The sequence below is a fragment of the Aquila chrysaetos genome, chromosome 17 (assembly GCF_900496995.4).
Source record: "Aquila chrysaetos chrysaetos chromosome 17, bAquChr1.4, whole genome shotgun sequence".
NCBI lineage: Eukaryota > Metazoa > Chordata > Aves > Accipitriformes > Accipitridae > Aquila > Aquila chrysaetos.
Genome location: NC_044020.1, coordinates 7450633 through 7471393, shown reverse-complemented (window position 1 = coordinate 7471393; position 20761 = coordinate 7450633). Strand labels below are relative to the sequence as shown.

Genomic DNA, 20761 nt, shown 5'->3' with positions numbered 1-20761 from the left:
TTGTTATAGTATAGTGTCATGGTAGCAGGCACCCCTGCTCACAGCCAGCTCCCCACTGGGTTTGGGGTAGTGGGTGTTGGACTGACATGTAGGGTTTTTTTAAAAGATCCTCTTCCTGCATTGGAGGGAGAAAACACAAAAGCTGTTTCAAGTGCTATCAAGTTTTTTCACATACCAATTGTAAATTGCTTCGTTGTACCCAAGGCAGTCAGCACTTTCCAGAGGGAGCAGAAGAGGAAAAGGCATTGAATAGCTTTGGTCAGAAAAGAAATTTTTCCCCTTTCTTTCTCCTTTTTTCATATTTTCAGCTAAAAGGTGAGAAGTTTCAACAGGAACAAACTTTTCCCTCATGCCTTGTAGAAAGGCCATATGGTAAAATTTGGAGCTAGGACTCGTTGTGGCTTTTACCTGTAGATTTTTACCTGTATTAGGTACGAGGTGCAGAAGTCTACAGCAAGGAATTGGAGCTTTGACACCAGAAAAGCTTCTTTACTTTCTGTACTTTTAGTACTATCAGTTTCTGAAGGACAGGCTGAGCCCTGAGTTACGATCTTGGCAGCTAAAAACAAACAAAGCTCCTTTTTGTTTAAGACATATTTAAATGCCATGCAACAGATTTCTTTCTTTTTTCGTCATTTTAAGTCTATGCAGTTGGAGCGGTATTTGCCTATTTACTCACAGGAGTCACACTGAGGCTGAAAAAAATATCAGGCTACTTACAAAGGCTAGAGTTGGTGGGTGCCGGACTCTTAAGGTTGTAAATTGTTGGCCTCGGTCTTCGGCACCTCTGCTGGCCCCTTGTGTACAGGGAGGGAGTATTTACCAGGAGCACCTCACACATGCATTTGGAAGATGACCAACTAATTAATGTTTGCTAAACGCTTCGTGAGCCTCAGGGGAAAAACAACTATGGAAAGGCAAAGTTTTATTATTGTTGTACTGCACCTAATGTACATAAAATGTTTTCAAGGCATCAGGTACTACGTAAATGTTGTATGGTATTAAAACTGACCTGCCCTTGTCGGAGCAAATAATAATTACGCTGAGTGATGGGAGAATCTTGCCGTTTCTTTGCTGTGAATGTTTGCCTGTTTACTAATTCAGAAAAGGTCTCATCCAGCAACTGCTGAAGCCAATGACTTAAGCAGCCACTGGCTCAAGCCCATATTTAAGTATCTGCAGAAGGGCGAATTACCAAAGTAATTTATTTTGTGTAAAGCTCTGCTCTCCTCATAGGTTGGACCGTGGTCTCTAGGGCATATTTCCCCAAACTGCATACCTGGGGCTGAGTCACCTCTCAGTCCGTAAGGCTGCCAAGCGTACGAGGCCATAGAGATGAAGAACAACCGAAGAGGACCTCACTACATAGCCCATATGATAGCCTCTATCTGCAGCATGAAAATTCATGCTGATGTCTTTTAATATAAACATAACGTGAGGAAAAGAACATTTGATTAAACTAAACACACGGGCCTTTTATATGCAAGGCCCTAATTTAAAGCACTGTCACCTCCATACAGAAAATACCAGCTGGAGCGGGAATGATTATATTAAATCATCTGGCTCTTATGTGATACCATGAATGTCTGCTGAGAGGGGAAAAAAATCCCTCCTCTTTATTCCTGTAGATCTGCAGCAACCACCAAGGGACACTTCTATAGCAGGAAGGATTAAGTCTTGCACGAACTTCAGTGCTTAATGTGCTTTGGACTGGTGACATGCCCTTCGGACAGACCTACCCCAGTTTTATAATTCTCTTTCTCAGCCTTTTGGGCCTCTGGCAGTCCTTTCTCCTGTTTAATTTCCTCCTTGCCTCCCTCCCACTGGGATCCTTCACCATTCAGCATTTCTGCCACCCAAGTAGAAATTTTGATTGTGTCAGACAAGTGTAGAAAGAGAGACTTTCGAGCCTCGGTGGACTGAGGGGAGAACTGGGGGAGATTTCCTGGGGGCTGAGTGGTTTTTAAGGAGGTGAGAAACGGGCAGTCTCTGTGCCTCTGATGGCCTTAGCCGGTTATAATGCACGGCCAGGGATTATATCACATCCACAAATAGCTGGAGCAAGGCACGCATTGCATACAGGTAGGGAGCCACTTCTGGAGAGGAGCTACTCTTCCCCACCAAACCCAAGTGAAAAAAAAATAGCACAGTGAGGGTACTTGTGTATTCAAAGCTGTCTGGCCGGGCACTATCAGCACAGTGGGGACCTGCCCCTTCTCTTCCTTCGTGGCAGTGGAGCACCCCAGGAGCCCAGTCTCACCCCCAGTTATTTATTCGCTTTTCGTTTAAGGGCACCCAGTTCTCTTGGCACGGGAACCTGGGACTAGGTGGAGTTGACAAATTTACAAAATCCGAGATTGAAACAGATTTTTTTCTCCTTTCTTTTCATTTGTAGCTTGCCTTATAAAGGATTTCCTTAGTGATTTTCTTCTCTTTTCCTGCCTTTTTTCCCCCAGATCTTCTACCTGATGGCACTCATTCTGTTCTTGCTGATCACCATGTGTCAGCAGTAATGTAGGTGGAACAGAATTTCTGACTGTTTTGGTTGCAGTTTTGCGTGTTTATCTGTTTGGGTTTGGGACACTGTTCAGCTTCAGGAAGTATTTTTATCTCACGGAAGTTTCCTTGTGAACAGTGATGCCAGGAAGACTTTGTTTTAGCACCACAAAAGCTACTGGAGATAGTGCAGGTTTGTCTTCTGTCAGGACCTGAAGTCTTTGATTTGAAAAGCAAAGTAACATTAAAGAGAGTCAACACTGGTGTAACCTTATACTTTCTGGCTCTTTCCCCCAGCACTATTGGGTACATACTTAGAACCGCGTTTTCCTCTCCCTTACATTGATACAACCCCAGGGAGCTGCGTGGATTTGCACCAAAGTAACGGAGGGAATTTGGCTGCGAGGGCTGCGTGTAATGTGGTTATCAGTGCGTAACTGGTGCGCCGGCCTTTCCCACCACCTCTGAATTTGGCCTGCGAATCGGCACCTGCCTCTGCCTGTGCTCACGGGACTTGCGTGGCGATGGACCCGTCGAGGGGGGAATGTGAAGGGTGGAGGTAGAGGAGGTGTGAGGGTGACTGGCAGGTGATTTGAACAAAAAGCTGTAATACTGAATTTATTTGGCATGCATAGTCTTTGGGAGGAGCCGGGAGGAGTTTGTTTGAGATGTCTGAAGCTCTGAGTGCTGTTGCAGCTTGGGAAGTGCCTCAATGAGCAAAGTAATGTTCCCAAAGCCAGTGAGCATCCACCAAGGGTGGAGGTGAGAGTGAGAAATGCGTGCTGCATTTCTGTTTGAGTGACAACCCAAGCAGATGAGAAAGGTGGCAGGTAACCCATGTGGAATGAAGAAATAAAGGGAAAGCTTGGGAGTACGTTTTGGGTAGCCTTTGCTTGTTTCTGGGGAAAGAGGCGTGAGGGGATGGAGCTGAGGACTTGCTTTAATGTTGATCTCTGAGAGCATGTGAGAAGGCACAATGCTACTGGTGAGGCTTTAGTGCTACCAAGGTGTGCTGTAGGGATTCAAGAGGAGAGGTGCTAGGCAGCCCAGGAAGCCTCTTGCTGCTGCATCTTAATTTGGAAATCATGCTTCTTGTTCTATTTTTTGTTCCCGAACCTCGTTCTCAATTCTATAGTCAAGAATGAATATTTTGCTAGAACATGCCCTTCTGTAGGCCTCTGTCACTGGAAATGGCCAACAGACACTTGGTGATTTTAGGTAAGCTCTTCTTTATCTTCAAGCAGTGTATCTTAAAACAACATCTTCTGCCCTGCCCTGCCTCCTGGGATGAGTGGGACTCTGGAGCTTCAGGGTCCTGATTGCCCAGTGGCAAGGGCTGGTTCTGCCTGGTGCCATGCCTCAGAGAGACGTCTCACTTGGCAGGCGCAGGCTGGACCGCAGACAGCAGAAGGATTTTGCAGTAAGTATCGCATGAGGACTGCCTTAAGCATTTTTTTAGTATTTGGTCCAAGTTCCGAGGATAAAGCCAAGAAATTTTACTTCATCAACTTTGTCCCTATTTTGCTGCCTGGCATTGTAGGGAGGTTTCAGTTTGGTGCTTTACAGGTATTCCAGCGTGTTGTTGTGGAAGTGGTAAAACATGAAGCAAGCTTTCTTTAAGCAAGTTAAAGATAGGTGCCTGTTGAACCATCCCGCCCCTTTTTTCATTGATCTGCATTTTGAGTGCTGTCCTGTTTCTAACCTTTCCTTTCTTGATATGGTTGTTAGCAAGGTTGTCGTGGGGCAACCCTAACTTGACATAGTATTCTTGCATTTCGTCCCCCTCTCCCAGGCTGAGTGTGGCACACAGGCTCTAGTCCTTTCAGGGGACGAGCAGCTCCTAGAGGGGACCAAAGAGAGCTCAAAACCCCAGGCAGATTCTTTGTTCTATCAGCAGCTTTTGATCCATTTGATCAAGAAACATTATTGACCTGTTTGTGAATCCTAGCTATGGCTGTGGTCTGAATAGCTCTTGTGGCAATTTGAAGGTGGGGTTGGGTGAGAGTCACTGGGGATGATGCTGGCTTGTTTTTGCCTCGCTGCCTCCTATATCCTATTGCTATCCAAAGACTACATTTTGGGGGAGAGCCGATGTGGGCTGTGTAGCTATGCATACACAGATAACTCTAAGCAGATCTGCATGTCATCTGTCTGACATGGACTTTGTCACAGTCACACCTGCCTATGAGGCATTTGATTTGAATTGCAATTTCTCAGAAACTGCAGCCGGTTCAGTCTCAGGCCATGACTCAGCAGCGCTAGTTATGAGGAATGTGGTCTCTGCAGCCTTTGCTGCTTCCAAATTGATTTCAGGTGCACGTCACACTCTGTCAGCTACACAAAATTTTCTCTGATTTTTTTCATTTCTGGCTGCTGAGCACCACCAGACCATGACCAATAGGGTAAGTGGAAATCTCTTATTCACTGATGTGTACTTGGATTTCCATTCCCAAAACAGAGGTGGTAGAGGAGGATCTGTGCCTCACTCGTCAGCTACTTTGGGGAAAAGTTAGTATCTCGTCTTAAACTGTCGCTGAAGATGGGTTCATGCTGGACGTTGTATGGCAGCAACTGAGGTGCAGGCATATGTTCCCTTCTGCTGACTTGGCTGTGGTGACGCTAACCACAGCCAGCAAAGAGGAGCGAGCAACTGGGAACAGTAACATCTCAAACTGCAGCAGAAAGATTGGCCAGACCTCTCCTGTCAGCACTTGGATTCCCTTGGTGTTCATTGAGGAATTAAAAGTTAACTGAGGGTGGTGGCAAAAAATAGGTTTGCCTGCCTAGAAAATGCTAAAGCCAATACTGAAAAGCAGAGGTGGATCTGAAGGCAGTTATCTCTCTTGGAATTTATACGGGGATTAAAACAAGCATCATCCTTGTAGCACGCAGGCAATTTTATAATTACTGCTGGTATTTTGCCTCAGAGTACTCTGTGGGGTGAAGAATTAATTTCCCACCTTTTTCTAAGAAATAGAGGCCTGGGATTTGCTGTCAGTCATAAAGGAGAGTTTGTGGCTAAACTAGATGCTTTCCGGACCTCAGAAGTGATTAGGTGAGGTCTGGGACGGGTGAGGGTGTACCACCACACCTCCGGAAACCAAACCAGGGAAACACACATGCAGAGAAATGCCACAAGATGTTACCTGGCCATTTCACTTCCACGTCAACAGGAGAAGATACTACAAGGCTGTGCAAAGCAGTGGCTGCAAAATTAAAAAATAGGATTTTTTATTACATGCAGTGTGGTGCCTCCTTTCTCCCCCCACATCTCTGCTTGTTACAGAAAGGAATCTCTTCCTTAATGAAAAAAGACCCAATCTTGAGCAAGAGGCAATGTAGACAGATTTTTTTTTTGCAGGGGGTTAAAGTGGCATCTTTGCACAACACCACCCCCCAGCCCAGCAGACCTGCCAGCAGTTGAAAGATATAAATAGGGATATTTAGGGAGAAAAGCATATTTAAGTTCCTTTGAAATGTGCTTGGCTAAAGGAATATTTTGAAGAGAGGGAGTGGAAAAACAAATGGAAAATATTTTCTTTGAAAGGGAAAAAAAAGCGACAAACTGTCCTTCCTAAATAGAGATACTTGGCTGGTGTGTACTTTACGCAGCTGTAGGTCAGACCTTGCAAACAACTACTAAATTAAGTCCAGCTACTTTGATGCTAAAACCGTAGAAGTGCCAATAATTAAGTTGCATCAGATGTAGGAAATGACTGATGTGTCTGCCATGCTCACGATAGCAGAGTTCACTGTGCTGCCATTTGACCGACCCCTTTTTCTTTATGTAAGCAAAAAGAATTTTCTTCTAAGGAAAATCAGCTGGTTTCGCACCTTTGCTTTGTTTTCTGAACTGCTAAAGCCCTGAAGGTATAGAAGCTATTTGAAAGAGCAAATCAAAGCTCCCATAATTTCGTGTTATATTATTTGTTGATGTATGGTTTGATTTAGTGGCTACTTATTATATCAGGTTACTATATAATTATCTTAATTATTGACTCCAGAAGTAAGTAGAGGGATTATGAGAGAGACAGGAAGGCCCAGTGGAAGGAGCATGGCTCAGAGAATCGAACACATCACAGTGTGCTCTTGGTTCCACCACTCATTTACTCTCAGCCTGAACTCTTCCCTCAGCCAGCCTGGCCATGAAATCGGGGGGGATTGCAGGGACAGGACTCAGATGCTGACCCAGGATTCAGAGAGATGCGGGAGAGCTGTATAAAAAGGACAGAGGAAAGTTCTGAACGAGAGATGTAAAATTAGCAGAAAAAAAATTAATACACACCACAGCATGCATTTGCATCGAAGCGTGGAGCACCTATGTGGTTATGGAGAAGGGCAGTTTTGCCACGAAGGCCTGAAATTTGAGTCTGGTCACAGTTCGTTTCCAGCCTCTGCTACTGATTTCCTATGCAAAATCAGGTAGCCCTCGGATCCCTTTCTGCAAAACAAGGATGATAAAACTCATCCTCCTGTCTTTGATTCTAGATATTCAAATTATTGGAGCACAGCTCCTCGCAGAGCCTTCAGCCATGATTCTCATGATGTTGCGGCCATTTGTGGCTTTTAGTCTCCTAGTCCTTTGTCTGATAACCATCGACCTAAGCCAAAGGTTTGAGTTAGTAGGCACTACTGCAATATAAAAGCAACATTGAAAGGCTGTCAGTGCAGTCTATACTTCCTGTATTGATAATATTTGACATATACTGACAAAATACTTCATCTATTTTCAAGCTGAGTTGCATCTTTTTCCCTAAGAGAGGAGCAGACACACTGGTTCTGCTCAGCCTGTGCAAATTACTTTCTCTGGTTTTGCTTGTCTTTCCTGAGCCAAAAAATGGGGATAATAGAATGTATCTATTTCCTTCCTAGAAAAGATCAGTTAATGTGAAATGGTGCATGGTGGCTTAGTGCTGAATAAGTGGGATACCCTAATCCAGCAAGGTATCCTCATTCTATTGTACGCCTTTTCTGCATACCATCTGGAGTTGTTCTCTGCTTAGTATTTTCAGTATGTACCATATGTTTTTGCATGAAAATTCAATAAAATATGCATTATACATGAAAAGTGCTGTAGTAAATAAAGGAAGGATGGAATCCAGTCCCCTTTGTGAACGGCAGGGGCCCCAAATCTTCATAAAAGGTTTAGTCTAGTCTGACGTCTGTGCTTTTCTCCAATTTACTCTGTGTCAGTCTTTAGGAGATGCTCTAATTTAAAAAAAAACTCTGCTTTCCTGACGAGGTTATTAGATGTACTTTGGCTGCCCTCTGCTGAGAGCACTGAATAAGACAAGGAGAATGTCCTTTTTCCAAGGAAGATAACAGTGGGAGAAATTCTGTTCATCCGTGCACTGAGTCGTGTCGCTGCTGGTGGTGGTCGTCCGCCGTTTGGTGTCTCTCGCTGTCTGTTTGCTGCCTGTCAGAGGGCAAAGTCTTCTGACCTACAACCCTTTTTGGGTTTTAATGCCCACCGCTCATCGTCAAGGGCCGGGTGGTTTTGTAGACTTCTGAAAATGTGGGCTCAGGCGTTGCCCACTGTGCAAAATTAAGCAGCATTACACAAGGGGTGGCCACGAGAGGAAACCGGCTTCTCTCCCCGGGCACTATTGCAATCCTGCCGGGTGGGATTTGAGCTGTACCTCAGCCCCCTCTACTCGGCAGAGCGATTTGCTGCTGCGTGCCGTTCCTCATCGGGGTGCCGGTTTCTTCCAGTGCCATCTCCCACCCCTCCGCAGGCATCACGGCACGAGCACTTTGCTTTATTTCTGTAACTGGGAAAGGGCAAAGGGTTTGCTCCAACATCAACAAGAATAACTGAAGGACTCGCTGTACCTCGTGAGCAAAGTGCTCCTGGTCTGCCACACTCTTGACTTTGGGAAGAAACAAGGGTCCTGCGCAGATTTTAGTGCGTGTATAAAACAATAGCTCTGTTGTAGCTATTAATGCTCTCTGTAATGCCTTGTTTTTAATACTTCCTAGCAAGTTGATTTATTATTATATCTTCAGCTGGGCTGTGCACCAAAGCATTTTGATGATGAAAGGAATGTTATACACACATTTAATTACTGCCCACATTTTTGTATAATTTTATCATTTACTGTTTTAGATGAGACATCGAGTTCTTCTACAGGAAAAAATGCCCAGTAAAAAATAGATGATTTAAAAGCTGATCTGAGATGCGTTTGGCACTTAAATGTGAGAAAATTTAATTGTTCCTTTCTTCCTGCCTTTTCAGATGGTCCCTGATTACCAAAATGTACAAGAACTCCCTTATCTGGACATGGTGATTGCAGAGACATTGCGCATGTACCCACCTGCATTCAGGTATCTTTTTTTTTCCCCTTCTGATGCCACAGGGTAGATCCCTAGCTCTATAAAATGGAAATCCGCTGTTGGAAGACCAATGAGCCCTTGGTCTCTGTGCCAACATCAATACTGCTTGTGCATTTGAAAGATATAATGTGGCCTATTGAAGGAAAACTGGCTAACACTGGTATTTCTAAAGCAGTTTTTTGCAACGGATTGGCCGAGATTGCTTCCTCACCATTCTTCACATCCCCCAAGGTTAGAGGATGGAGCCATTTTGCAGCAGGACTGGCCTTAGAAAGCCAGATGCTGCTGCTTCTGTATGCCTTGGGCTTCGCGGATACGGAGCAAAGATCTACCCTAGCCTGTTGGTCATTAAGGCGCTGATGTGTGGAAGGGTTGCACATTCAGAAAGCTGTATTTTACATGTGTGTTTAACTTGGACCCCTACTGTTTTGCACTTAGTACTGTGTTATACTAATATAGCTAAGCTAATGGCTACATCCATTAAATTTTGAAAGTTTTGCCCCAATTCATACAAGACTAATTTTACTAAGTTACACTGATGAACTGAAAACAAGGGAAAAAGAAATTAGAAAGCTGTTTGATTGTCAAATTTACAAGTAATCGCACGCATAAATGCAAATGTTAAGAATGGAACTTTTCAAAGCGATCAGCCAGTTGCACTGCTTCTTGTGAAGCCAGGGGGAAAATTCAGATGACTGGAAAGGAGCCAAAGCTGAGCTTGCTGCGAGAGCCTTTGAAAAATTTACCCCACGATTGCAAGCACCTTAAAATAAAAAAGCTTCAAATCATATTCTCTTTTATACGTTCACAAAGATCGGAAGTCAAGATTTTTCCATGGACATCTGCAGGATTGTTCAGAGAGTAAATGTCAAAGGTATTTGCTCCTGGATGAGATGACTGGGCTTTACTGTGTTATACATGGTATACAAGTGGAAATTGTTTTGCCAGTTAAAGCATCAGGGATCTTTGAGTTTCAGCTGAAACACTGGGAAACGATCAATGTTTGTCAGATGGGAAATAGAATGGGAATGGAGCAAAGTTGTTCCGAAGTTTCGGTTGGCATTGGTGGTGGTGTTTATTGATCTGGCTTTTACTCTGATGGATGTGGAATGGATAGGACAGCCCAGTGCCTCGGAAAGATGCTAATTGCCTATGACAAGGATGTTGCTGAGTTAGGGGAAAATTCAGTAGCAGCCAAGCTTGTTATAAACTGAGTTGTTTTTTTAAAAAAATGAACTTACTAGCCAGAGAACTTTCTTCCCGGGAACTCGTGTTTCCGCTATCACCAAGTTCATGTAAGGATGAGAAGGATGGCTTGTCAACGTGGTTTTTAGCGTGCCAGTGTTTTGTTCCAGGTTTGGAGCCTCTGTTATTTATTTGTCTATGAGAAAGAGAGAGATGGGTGACAGCGAGGACAGAATGTGTTCCTGTAGCGATACCAGACTGACAGCCCCGAAACTGAAATCTTTGTTCAACTTCTTCGGCGCAGCGTGGGGAGCAGCAAAGGGAACTCCTGCACGTTGTCTCACCCCTCTGCTCCCAGCTGGTGCCAGGGAGTAGCTCCTAGGCTGAGAGAGCAAGGGTACTCGCCTGGGTCTGCACTGGTTTGAGGTCTGTAACAACCACCCAAGCACCAAAAGATCTAGATCAGGATCTGCCGCCAGCCATGCACGCCCACACACCATTTTTTACAAGGTTTACAGGCCCAAGCTTGGCTTTGGCAGGCAGCTTTTCTCAGTCTTCTTGTCACAGTGAGCTTCCTAAGGACAGTCCTACTCTGTCACCTGTCACCACAGGGTGGAAGGAAACTGGAAAGTCTTGTTGCTAACGTCATGCCTATCTTTGATGATTGTGTGTGAAATGCAGTTTTCCAAGGCTTGTGAATTGGTTGTATTTTTGTAGCAGCAGCAGCAGAACACTTGGCCCTAATATGAAAACTATCCCTTGCCAAGTTTCAGGTGCTGTCCCAACGTGGGGGAGCTTCTCAGATAAACAAACTCAAAACTGTATTTGATATAATCGTGTCCTGAAAGCAAACCAGCATGCTCTTTCTGCCTGTTATTAGAGATGACTGACACATTTCATCTGCAGTTTTCATAAAAAATTAGTCTAAAACCGACATTAGCAGCAAAATTGCAGTTTAACAGTTAACATTTTGGAAAACCGTAAACAACCAGAAATGCTTTACTGTGAAAAGGGCAAAAGTTAGCCAGCTGGGTTGGAGATGTGTGCTTCTAGGTGAAGATGGTTGTAACCTGAGAAGACACTAGCATCAGCAACGGTTACTGTATTTATCTACTGGGAAAGTGTTACTCCCAAAATTGCAGGGTCAGTCCAGCTGAAGAGATTGACTTTTATGGTTCCCTCCTGCTGTGGTTTTACTTTTATTAATCATCTGGGATACATGACACTTACTGTTACAGGTTCACTCGGGAAACAGCTAAAGACTGCGTGGTGCTGGGGCAGCATATTCCAGCTGGGGCTGTCATTGAAACTGCAGTTGGACATCTCCACCACAACCCTGAGTTCTGGCCAGAGCCTGAGAAGTTCATTCCTGAGAGGTATGTGGAATAACGCTTTCCATTCTTATCTTGAAGTCCTTATTTGAGCCTGTTTAGATGAAAGGCCTGCCTCAAATGCTGTTTCACGCATTAGGGTGAGCACAGGACTCCAGCCTGTCCAGTGGAGGCACCAGATCCTGCTGCTCCTTCACAGCCACAGTCACCCACTATTCACCCAAAGCAATATTTCCACCAAGAAGAGCGCAGCTTAATTTACATCATAAAAATATGTTATTTCTACACAATTAGACAAGTGGTAATAAGTGGCACATACCACAGAGGGTGCAAGGTTTGGTCAAGGTTGTAATGTGGTGTAAGTTTTCAGATCTGTTTCCAAATGAGATGCTGCGAATAGTGTCGCCTCTGGATGCACAAATTCTGAAGTGAGATGGTATATTCACTGGCATGGAGGTACCCAGGAATCTCGTCCCGCTCCTGGCTGGTTTAGAGCAGCCTTTTCACCTGAGCTCTTGTAATGGTGTGGCTACACTGTGAGTGGGGAACCTCTCCCATCTCCCACTGGGAATTTGCTCGCTGTCCTTAAGTTAGGATCCTGGGTTCTTAGGTCTGCTTGGCAAGACATACTTTCATATGGAGCTTTTATTCTCTTCAGCTGGGGTGGGGGGGTGGCAGGGGAGGCACTGTCAAATTGTGGTTTTGTACCCTGCCCTATCTTACAGACGCTGAGTTGAGCTTACAGGGAGAGTTTCAGCTGATGTGGTGCTGTGTGGAAGCACAATTTAGTTTTGTGGGCAGCTGCATTTTAAGCTATCACTATGCTGAAAAGTTTACTAAGAAAAAAAGTGCATGCTCCACAGACAACTGGGTTCGAGGCAGGCAGCCCAGAACCGTCTTTGCCAGTAAGACAACACAGGTATGGTGTAGGTGGGTTTGCCCAATGCTCCTTCTGGAGCAAATCTTGGCATATACTCTGTCAGGCACCTTAGACCATGAAGAGCAATGCCAGGGTTAGAGAAGCCCAGAGCTTTTGTTAGGGAGGAATCTTAGCAATAACTGGAAGTCTGGAGGTTTTTTTAGCAATGCTTATCTGGAAATGCTGTCTTAATTGTTTATTCACCACTTTAACAGTAGTATCAAAGCGCATTACAGGGTAAAACGGATAGTGGGGGCTGCAGTCCCCTTGATTCATATGGTGCTGTTTGTTATGAATCTGAGATGAATTCCCTTTTGAAATTTCCCTGAGGAATGAAGCATAATTACTAACACTCTCCCCAGCTTGCATCAGTTGGTAATGTTAGTAAGAATTATAAAATAAGAGCTTAACAAAAAATAAATTAATTCAGCTACAGCCTTTTTTCCCCTAATATTTCATTTTGAAATCTGCCTCAGGAATAATACAAGGGAGACTTTAAATTTACCAGAATGATATATGGGGTTGAGCAAGGCAAGAATTGCATGAACCTGTTTGCATGGGATATGCAACAGTGCTCAGTACATGAGTTAACGGTCCTTCAATCTCAAATTATGGGCTTCTATAGTACTTTCTGCAGTAGTATCCCAATCTTATTTAGGATATCTAAGCATGGGGATGGGGTTAGTGGAAATACACAATATAATTTTTTTCCAAACCTCAAAATAGCCTGTATTGCCTTTCATCTCTTTCTACCCTGTATGAGTTCTCTGGGCCTTAGCAGTCTAAAGTTCTTACAAACAGTATCCAAACAGATGAGAGATTTTCAGGGATGACGCTATACATGAAGGACAGAACCTTTATCCACACACAGAACTGGAAAAGTAGTTCTGTACTACCAGAACAGCTCCAAATACCTTTTGACTGGGAGAACTGTATAGATTTCCAGGGCAATACCATCGCTGCAAAGGTTTGCTTGTTTTAAGGAACCACTCTGATCAGTGACTCAGCACAGGCCAGGATGAGCCTCACCTTGTTGATTATGCATTGGCCCTAACAACTTGTACTGACTCAGACACTGTACTCTTGGCTGTACATATTCTGTCCAGTATACATCCATCTTTGCAGATGTTGGCAAATAGATTTTACTTTTTTTCCTTTGGACTGCTGTTCAAATAGGAATTTTGTTTCCTTCCTTGTGGAAAAAAAACAAAAACCAACCAAAACCAAAAAAAAACAAGAAGAAGAAAAAAAGGCTCATTTCTAGTGGGTTGATCAAGTATTTTAAAGCTAGCTAGTTGATGCAGATCTGCACACAGAGTGCCACATTAATCAGTCTTTCCAATTGGACTGAGGTACTTCAGCTCTAAGAACAGAACTGCCTGCAATTTCAATGTTTCCCAACTGGGAACCTGGTCTCTTTGGGCCAAGAGCAGAAAGAAGGGCTGTACTGAATTGTAGTAACAGTCTTCCATGGCCTGTTCAATCCCATGAGATTTCATCTCCCCTTGCAAGCTTCAAAGAGAAATTCCCGTTGATCTGCATCTGTGGTGCACAGCAGGGAGGCTGTCCTGGTTTCGACTGGGATAGAGTTAATTTTCTTCCTAGTAGCTGGTATAGTGCTGTGTTTTGGATTTAGGATGAGAATAATGTTGATAACACACTGATGGTTTAGTTGTTGCTAAGCATTGTTCACACTAAATCAAGGACTTTTCAGCTTCTCATACTGCCCTGCCAGCGAGGAGGCTGGGGGGGGGGAGAGGGGGCACAAGAAGCTGGGAGGGGACACAGCCAGGACAGCTGACCCAAAGTGGCCAAAGGGGTATTCCATACGGTGTGGTGTCATGCTCAGTATATAAACTAGGGGGAAAGCTGGCTGGGAACCGCTGCTCGGGAACTGGCTGGGCATCGGTTGGTGGGTGGTGAGCAATTGCATTGTGCATCACTTGGTTTATTTATTATTTTTTTTTTTTCCCCCTTCCTTTTCTGTCCTATTAAACTGTCTTTATCTCAACCCACAAATTTTACCTTTTTTTTCCACAATTCTCTCCCGCATCCCACTGCGGGGAGTGAGCGAAGGGCTATGTGGTACTTAGTTGCCTGCTGGGTTAAACCACGACAGAAGTGCTGTTGCTAATTCTAGTTAGTTCACATTGCAGCCTGTTGGGTTTCCTCTTAGCTGTAATCACTCCCTCATACATGCAAAGGTCTACACAGCTAGCATGTCTGCACCTGAAGTTATTCTTCTGAGCGTGGTCATCAAATGAAGGCAATTAATTAAAGATAGATTGGAAGTTATACTAATGTCTGTCTGTCCTCTCCCGGAATCACCAGCTGACAAAGGCTGATAGCCATAAGTCAATTATCTGTTTACTTAAGGGTGTCAGTCCCATGAGGACATAATCTGTCAATAGTCCCCTTGACCTGTCCATTAAGACCAACTGAAGTAACCACCTTTTGAGATGTAAATGAAAAACATGGAATCAGGAGCAAAAAACATTTCTTGAACCAGTTTCCATCTCTGCACCTTCTAGGTTTACAGAGGAGGCCAAGAAGGAACGACATCCCTTTGCATACCTGCCCTTTGGGGCAGGACCTCGTGGCTGCATTGGCATGAAAATGGGTTTGCTGGAGATAAAAATGACTCTGTTGAGGATTTTGCAGAAGTTTCAATTTAAGACCTGCCCAGAGACTGAGGTTTGTACATGCAGAGGCTCAAAGGCCACACTTGTCAACTTCAGGGAGTTGACAGTGTGTCCTAGACAGGACGACTGATTTGCCTTTGTGACTTTCTCTTCGTTTGAGAAAACTGCTAGAGCCACTTCCATGATAAGGAGGGACAAGAGGCCTGGACTGCATGTTTTAATCAAAATGTGATTTAGCCTTTATGATTTTTCCAACAAAACAGGGTTACACGGCCCTGCCTTAGTGGAGAGCAGTGTAGCAGCACTGCAGTCCAAATATCTTGAGTTACACAGAGGGAGAACGGGTGTACGTCTTCCATGGGATCTTAGCACTTTAGTATATGCCTATTGCTATATACGTTGCACCTGGCGCTTACTCAGCAGCTCTAGAGTTTAGAGAGTTAATTTCTTTCTGTTCAGATCTACAGTATACCTGGACAACCACTGCCTCAGCCTCTGGCTGTAAATTCTATTTAATATTATACTACCACAGCTGACTATAAAACAAGTACTTTACAGCTTCCACAGTAATCCTGGTATGAACTGGTCCCCCAGCAAATATGTCTGTCTGTATGTGGAGGTGTTATACACACATAAACAAATAGATACAACTGTACATAAGATGCTCTTTTTTCTTTCAGATTCCTTTGCAGCTGAAATCAAAAGCCACACTTGGACCAAAAAACGGAATCTACATTATGCTAGAATCTCGCTAAAAGAAAACGTACATCCTGAAGCCTCCTGGGATGGGACCCCCTTGTTCAGTGACTCACTGGGTATAATTGTTTTTCAAAACCCCAAAGCCAGGTAGGAGCCTAAGTCCCACTGATGGTCAGTAGGTGCTGCCTCGCTGCCCTCCTATGGGAGAGCCTCCAGTCACTTTTTTAAATGAAACATGGGCTCCACAGTCTTTTTGGTGGTTTTCAAATTGCTGTGAATAGTATCTGTAAAGAAGCATCCCACTTTCACTTGCTTTTCTACGTTACACTTCCTTTCAGTCGTCTTTGAGAATGCTTTCTTCATGTTCAAGTTCAATAAATGGAGCAGGTGTTAAGCATACACGTGATTTACAATAGATTTTAATTACAATTCATTATTTCACACATCCTTCTCATGCACTTATAAGTCCCTACTGTAGAAAAAGCCCAAGAGGCACCACAGTTACAGCAGAAGACGTGGCATCTAGTGCACTGGATTTTATCATGAACTCTGCTAAAAATCAAAGCTGAGTCTCCTGCACAATGCTTAATCTCTCCCTGTGTCTGTAAAGGGAAGGAGTTGCACCTTCTTCATGCTTTTGCAGTTATTTGAAATACACTTATATTAACAATTTGCACTTCGCACATTGCATCAACATGACTGAAGAGGAATGAAGCGTTCCCCTGCTTACCAGTTAAGTTCCAGTAGCTAAGGCCAAAGAAATGAGGTGACACCCATTTTTCTGGTTACTGAACTGCTGTTGGGAAGGTGGAGAAAAAGAAGATACAAATTTAAAGCAAGCAGGAGGACTGGAAGAAATTTAAGGGTAATCAGAAGGTGTTGGTACAACATCTGCTTCACTTTGAGGCCTTTCCTTTCCAAGCATTGCAGTTGGTGCCATCCTTGTCTAGCTCATTGGCTCAAGAAAATGAAGAGTGCTGCATGCAGTAAAGCCAATGGCAAGGGAGATCATCAGTCCCAGCAGCTCTCTTGATTCCTTATGTGACCCCAGAGCAGGTCACATCCCACGTGCCTCACTCCGCTCAGGAAGGAACTTGTCTGATTGCCAGCTGCGGCAGCACCGTGGAGCCATTCAAGCTGTATGACTGTGCACATGCATCTTCACAGCCAAAGCAACAGTACGCTTCCACTCTTCACGTTCCCTCCACGCTTTCCTACTCCTCTACAAAGCCCTTCAGTCACCACACAGCTAGTGGAGCATCACACAACAGTGATTGATTGACCAGAAAAAAAACCCCAAACGTTGCCTTCAGTGGGCACCACAAACTGGTTGGCTGTACAACAAAACCATGAGAGGAGATGGTCTCAGTCTCAGAGTCCTTTTTTTTTTTAAGTTGTTTTTATAAATAGCAAAAATTCTTATGGCACCATAAAAATAAGGAAGCACCTTTTGGTTCTTGGCAAGTGTTGACCTTCTGCCTGCTGACATACTCTGCTTGAGGTTTCCTTAGGTACAACCTCTCTCTTGGTGGAATGCACAGAGACGTGTCATGGCAGCAGGAGGAAGAGACTGAGTGCTCAGCTTCGCTGCAAGAATTGCTGGAAGGAGCCATCTGCTCACTGGTCCCTAGCTAGTTCCATAGTTTCTCTCCAGCAAGCACCTTTTGCTGCCTTTTTCCCACATGCTGCCTCAACACTGATCAAATTACTGCATCTTGCTCCTGGAAGATTTTCTTTCTCTTTCATGCATTTTTTTTTTTATTTTTTAATTTTTTTTAAAGCAGAACTGTACAGGTAGTGTTGGTAAAGTACTGACTTGGCAGTCTTGGAATTGTTCCTTTTTCCATGGAGCATCTCTGGCATGCTCAACAGAAGTGCCCTGTTACAGACACACTGATTATATGAATTACTGATGGAGTGAATATTATTTATTTGAAAAGCAACACACTGTATATACCCTAGTTCCTACATATTATCCATCGTTTTTCCCTCTTGAAAACAGTGTCCTGGCAGTTGATTTCCTGTACAGCTTATACATACAACTGGCAAAAAGTTGGAAGGGCCTTGCCTAAAAACTTGCTCACCTACCTGAATGAGCAGGAAGATCATTGCAGTCTGAGGTCACCTGTCAAAGGCTTGTTTGTCCCTTCAAAATTTTTTTCCTGTTTTTCTTCCTTACGTGAGTTAGCAGGTTGTTGTGTGCTTCAGTTTTGACCAAATATTCTGAGCCTAAATCAAGCTTGTGCCTTTCTTCCATATGCTTTTGTATGGACTGTTCTACAACTTGTCTGAATGCTGTTTATATCCTCAATATTTATCCAAGAAAGTGCCGCTAACGTGTAGAGTAGTTGAACTCATCTTTCTGTGCCTGAACAGAGCATTATCATCTTGAATACTGTGTTGACTTCACTGGAAAAAAACAGTACTGCAGTGGCTGCAACTGTGCATTGCATTTTACAGGCTTGGAAACTGCACCAAGAGTCTTTCCCAGCCACTCCTAAGTTGAACACAGACAGTATGTGTGCGTGTAAACTCACTTGAGTCTGTGCTAAGGGTTTTTCAACTGTCCTGCAAAGTTTTCTCATTAGGAAGAAATGAAAACCTGTTTTCACCTGTCAGTTTGTAGTGGTGTGGAATAGAGGAATTATTTTTGCAGCTGTGGGCCAAGGCAGATGTCTGGAAGTGCATCATCCCTTGTTCTACATGCAGGCCTAGCAAGACAGCTAGAGAAGATGGGGAAAAGCCTGCCAACTTTCCAGTAATATAGGAAGAGCTGCAAGCCATTTCTTCCTTTTAAACAACAGCTGCTGATACAGTCACCAGACACTGCACAGACATTTTACCTGGATACTTACTTAATGATACTTACTTAATGATGCTGGCCCTCATCCTGGCTGTGTGGGCTTAGCAACATACTTACAGAGCGAGCTGTGTTGAGGGACCAGCGCTGCTCTAGCCCCCTGGAAGCACACATTTGTAAAAAAACAAGACACAAGACTGACAGCAGCTCTCCAAACCAGAAACTGGTAATGCCATGTTAATCACTGTGCTTGTGCACCCATATAACATGGTCTCAAACTGATCCTGAGCAGAACTGGCTTTAGGATTCATAAAAAACCCCCAACAAACTACCAAAAAAAGAGCATTATGTTTATAGTTGCAACATCAAAACATAACTTCATATCCTTAAGTTATGGTGACTGTTAGCATTTCTGGTACAGCATGCTTCAGTCAACAGCAGTTGAGTCTAGAGAGGAACAAGGAAGCTGATTTAAAATAATTTCTCTCCTCAGAAACAGTAAGTGTGTTGTCTTGCATTGCTGAGCTGTGGGTTTGTTTAAAATTGGGCATGTCTGTTTTACAAAAGGGTCTTAGTCATTCTCTGACAGCTGATACAAAGCAAAGGCTGCTCGGTAAAGGAAAGCTTCTATTAAAAACATCTTCTGGGACTTTGCAATGATTACAGAAAGCTGTCAGTATAAAATGGTATTTTTAATGAGACTGCTGATATAGGAAACCTTTACAGTTTTGTACTTTATAAATAGTATTACTAGAAAAACAAAGCTGCATGTTAGAAATTATTATGCTTCATTGATTGCAAATTTGAACTATCTGTTCTCACCTGGCATTAATTTCCTCTCTGTGTGTGATACTTTCTGAAATGACCACCTTCTCATTTCCCTTTTTTAAATGATGTTTCCATCTTGGACACCGCTTCACCTAATATCAGACTCTTCTGTGCATTTACAGTAGTAAACATGCTAAAAGAATTTACAGCTGACTTATAAAATGTTTATTTCATTGCTTGGTTCACACTGGCCCCGCTCTCTTTCTTCCGACTGTGAAAAGTCTGATCGGTCTTTAAGATGTTTGCTCCCTGCACTGCTGGGTGCTATGGCTATGTTGTGGTTTAACCCCAGCCAGCAACTAAGCCCCACGCAGCCGCGCTCTCACTTCCCACCCACCCAGGGGGATGGGGGAGAGAATTGGAAGGAAAAAAGTAGAACTCGTGGGTTGAGATAAGAACAGTTTAATAGAACAGAAAGGAAGAAACTAATCATGATAATAATAACAATAATAAAATGACAATACTAATCAAAGGATTGGAATATACAAAACAGGTGATGCACAATGCAATTGCTCACAACTCGCCGACTGATGCCCAGATAGTTCCCGAGCAGTGATCTGCCCCCCCGGCCAACTCCCCTCAGTTTATATACTGGGCATGATGTCCCATGGTATGGAATATCCCTTTGGCCAGTCTGGGTCAGCTGTCCTGGCTGTGTCCCCTCCCAACTCCTTGTGCCCCTCCAGCCTTCTTGCTGGCTGGGCACGAGAAGCTGAAAACTCCTTGACTTAGTCTAAACACTACTTAGCAACAACTGAAAACATCAGTGTGTTATCAACATTCTTCTGATAGTGAACCCAAAACATAACACTATACCAGCTACTAGAAAGAAAATTAACTCTATCACAGCTGAAACCAGGACAGGCTGCTTTCAAGGAGGGAGCAGGATTCCCTCAATTGCCAGGCTTTTTGCAAGTAGAGATGAATTTGTGACCGGGCCTGAAACAAGAAGTGCAAGGGAGCTATTCAGGCTTGTGAAGCCAATCTCCTGCTAAAACAGGTAAGCACCAGTAACCCTGGCCATTTATAACAGCCATCCCTCCTGGATTTTTGTGCTGGAAGTACTGTAAGTAAAGCAGCATTTCTACAACTCCCACTTGCCCTTTGGCCCCAAGGCAGCTCTGAGCAATGGTTTCTAAGAAGCAAAGTGCAAGCCTTCTCCAAGCCAAGCGGCACCGAGCCCACTCCCGTAGCTGGTACGCACCATCCACCACAGTTCCTCTTCCCACCGCCCCTCCTGCACCAGGCTGCAGGTATCCAAACCGGGTAATGTACTGCTGCTCCTTTGCTGCTGCCACTTACAGACAGGATTTTGACACCCATATCTTTTACAAAATCTAGGCAGAATATCATGACAAACCTGATTACAGGCAAAACTCATTAAATGGTGTGGCGGGTTGGCCTTGGCTGGCTGCCAGACCTCTACCCAGCCCAGCAAGTGGGGGGCCAGGGGTTTGTATACTACCCTGCTCTAGACTGTACTATTACACAGCAAAGTTGTTTGGCTTCTGCTGGTTTGCTCTCTGTC

General features: G+C 44.0%; 1 protein-coding gene across 7 annotated transcripts in view; it reads left to right on the top strand.

Moving 5' to 3' along the window:
* TBXAS1 (thromboxane A synthase 1) overlaps nucleotides 1-19418 on the top strand; it is a 246881-nt gene extending 227463 nt beyond the window's left edge. For all 7 annotated transcript variants that reach the window (XM_030041204.2, XM_030041203.2, XM_041129476.1 and 4 more), the window contains 4 exons: nucleotides 8732-8820; nucleotides 11253-11390; nucleotides 14796-14958; nucleotides 15587-19418. In XM_030041204.2, the coding sequence (XP_029897064.1) occupies nucleotides 8732-8820; nucleotides 11253-11390; nucleotides 14796-14958; nucleotides 15587-15661 (465 nt within the window). In that variant the 3' untranslated portion in view covers nucleotides 15662-19418. The remainder of the gene's footprint in view (nucleotides 1-8731; nucleotides 8821-11252; nucleotides 11391-14795; nucleotides 14959-15586) is intronic.
* Nucleotides 19419-20761: the final 1343 nt, after the last annotated feature.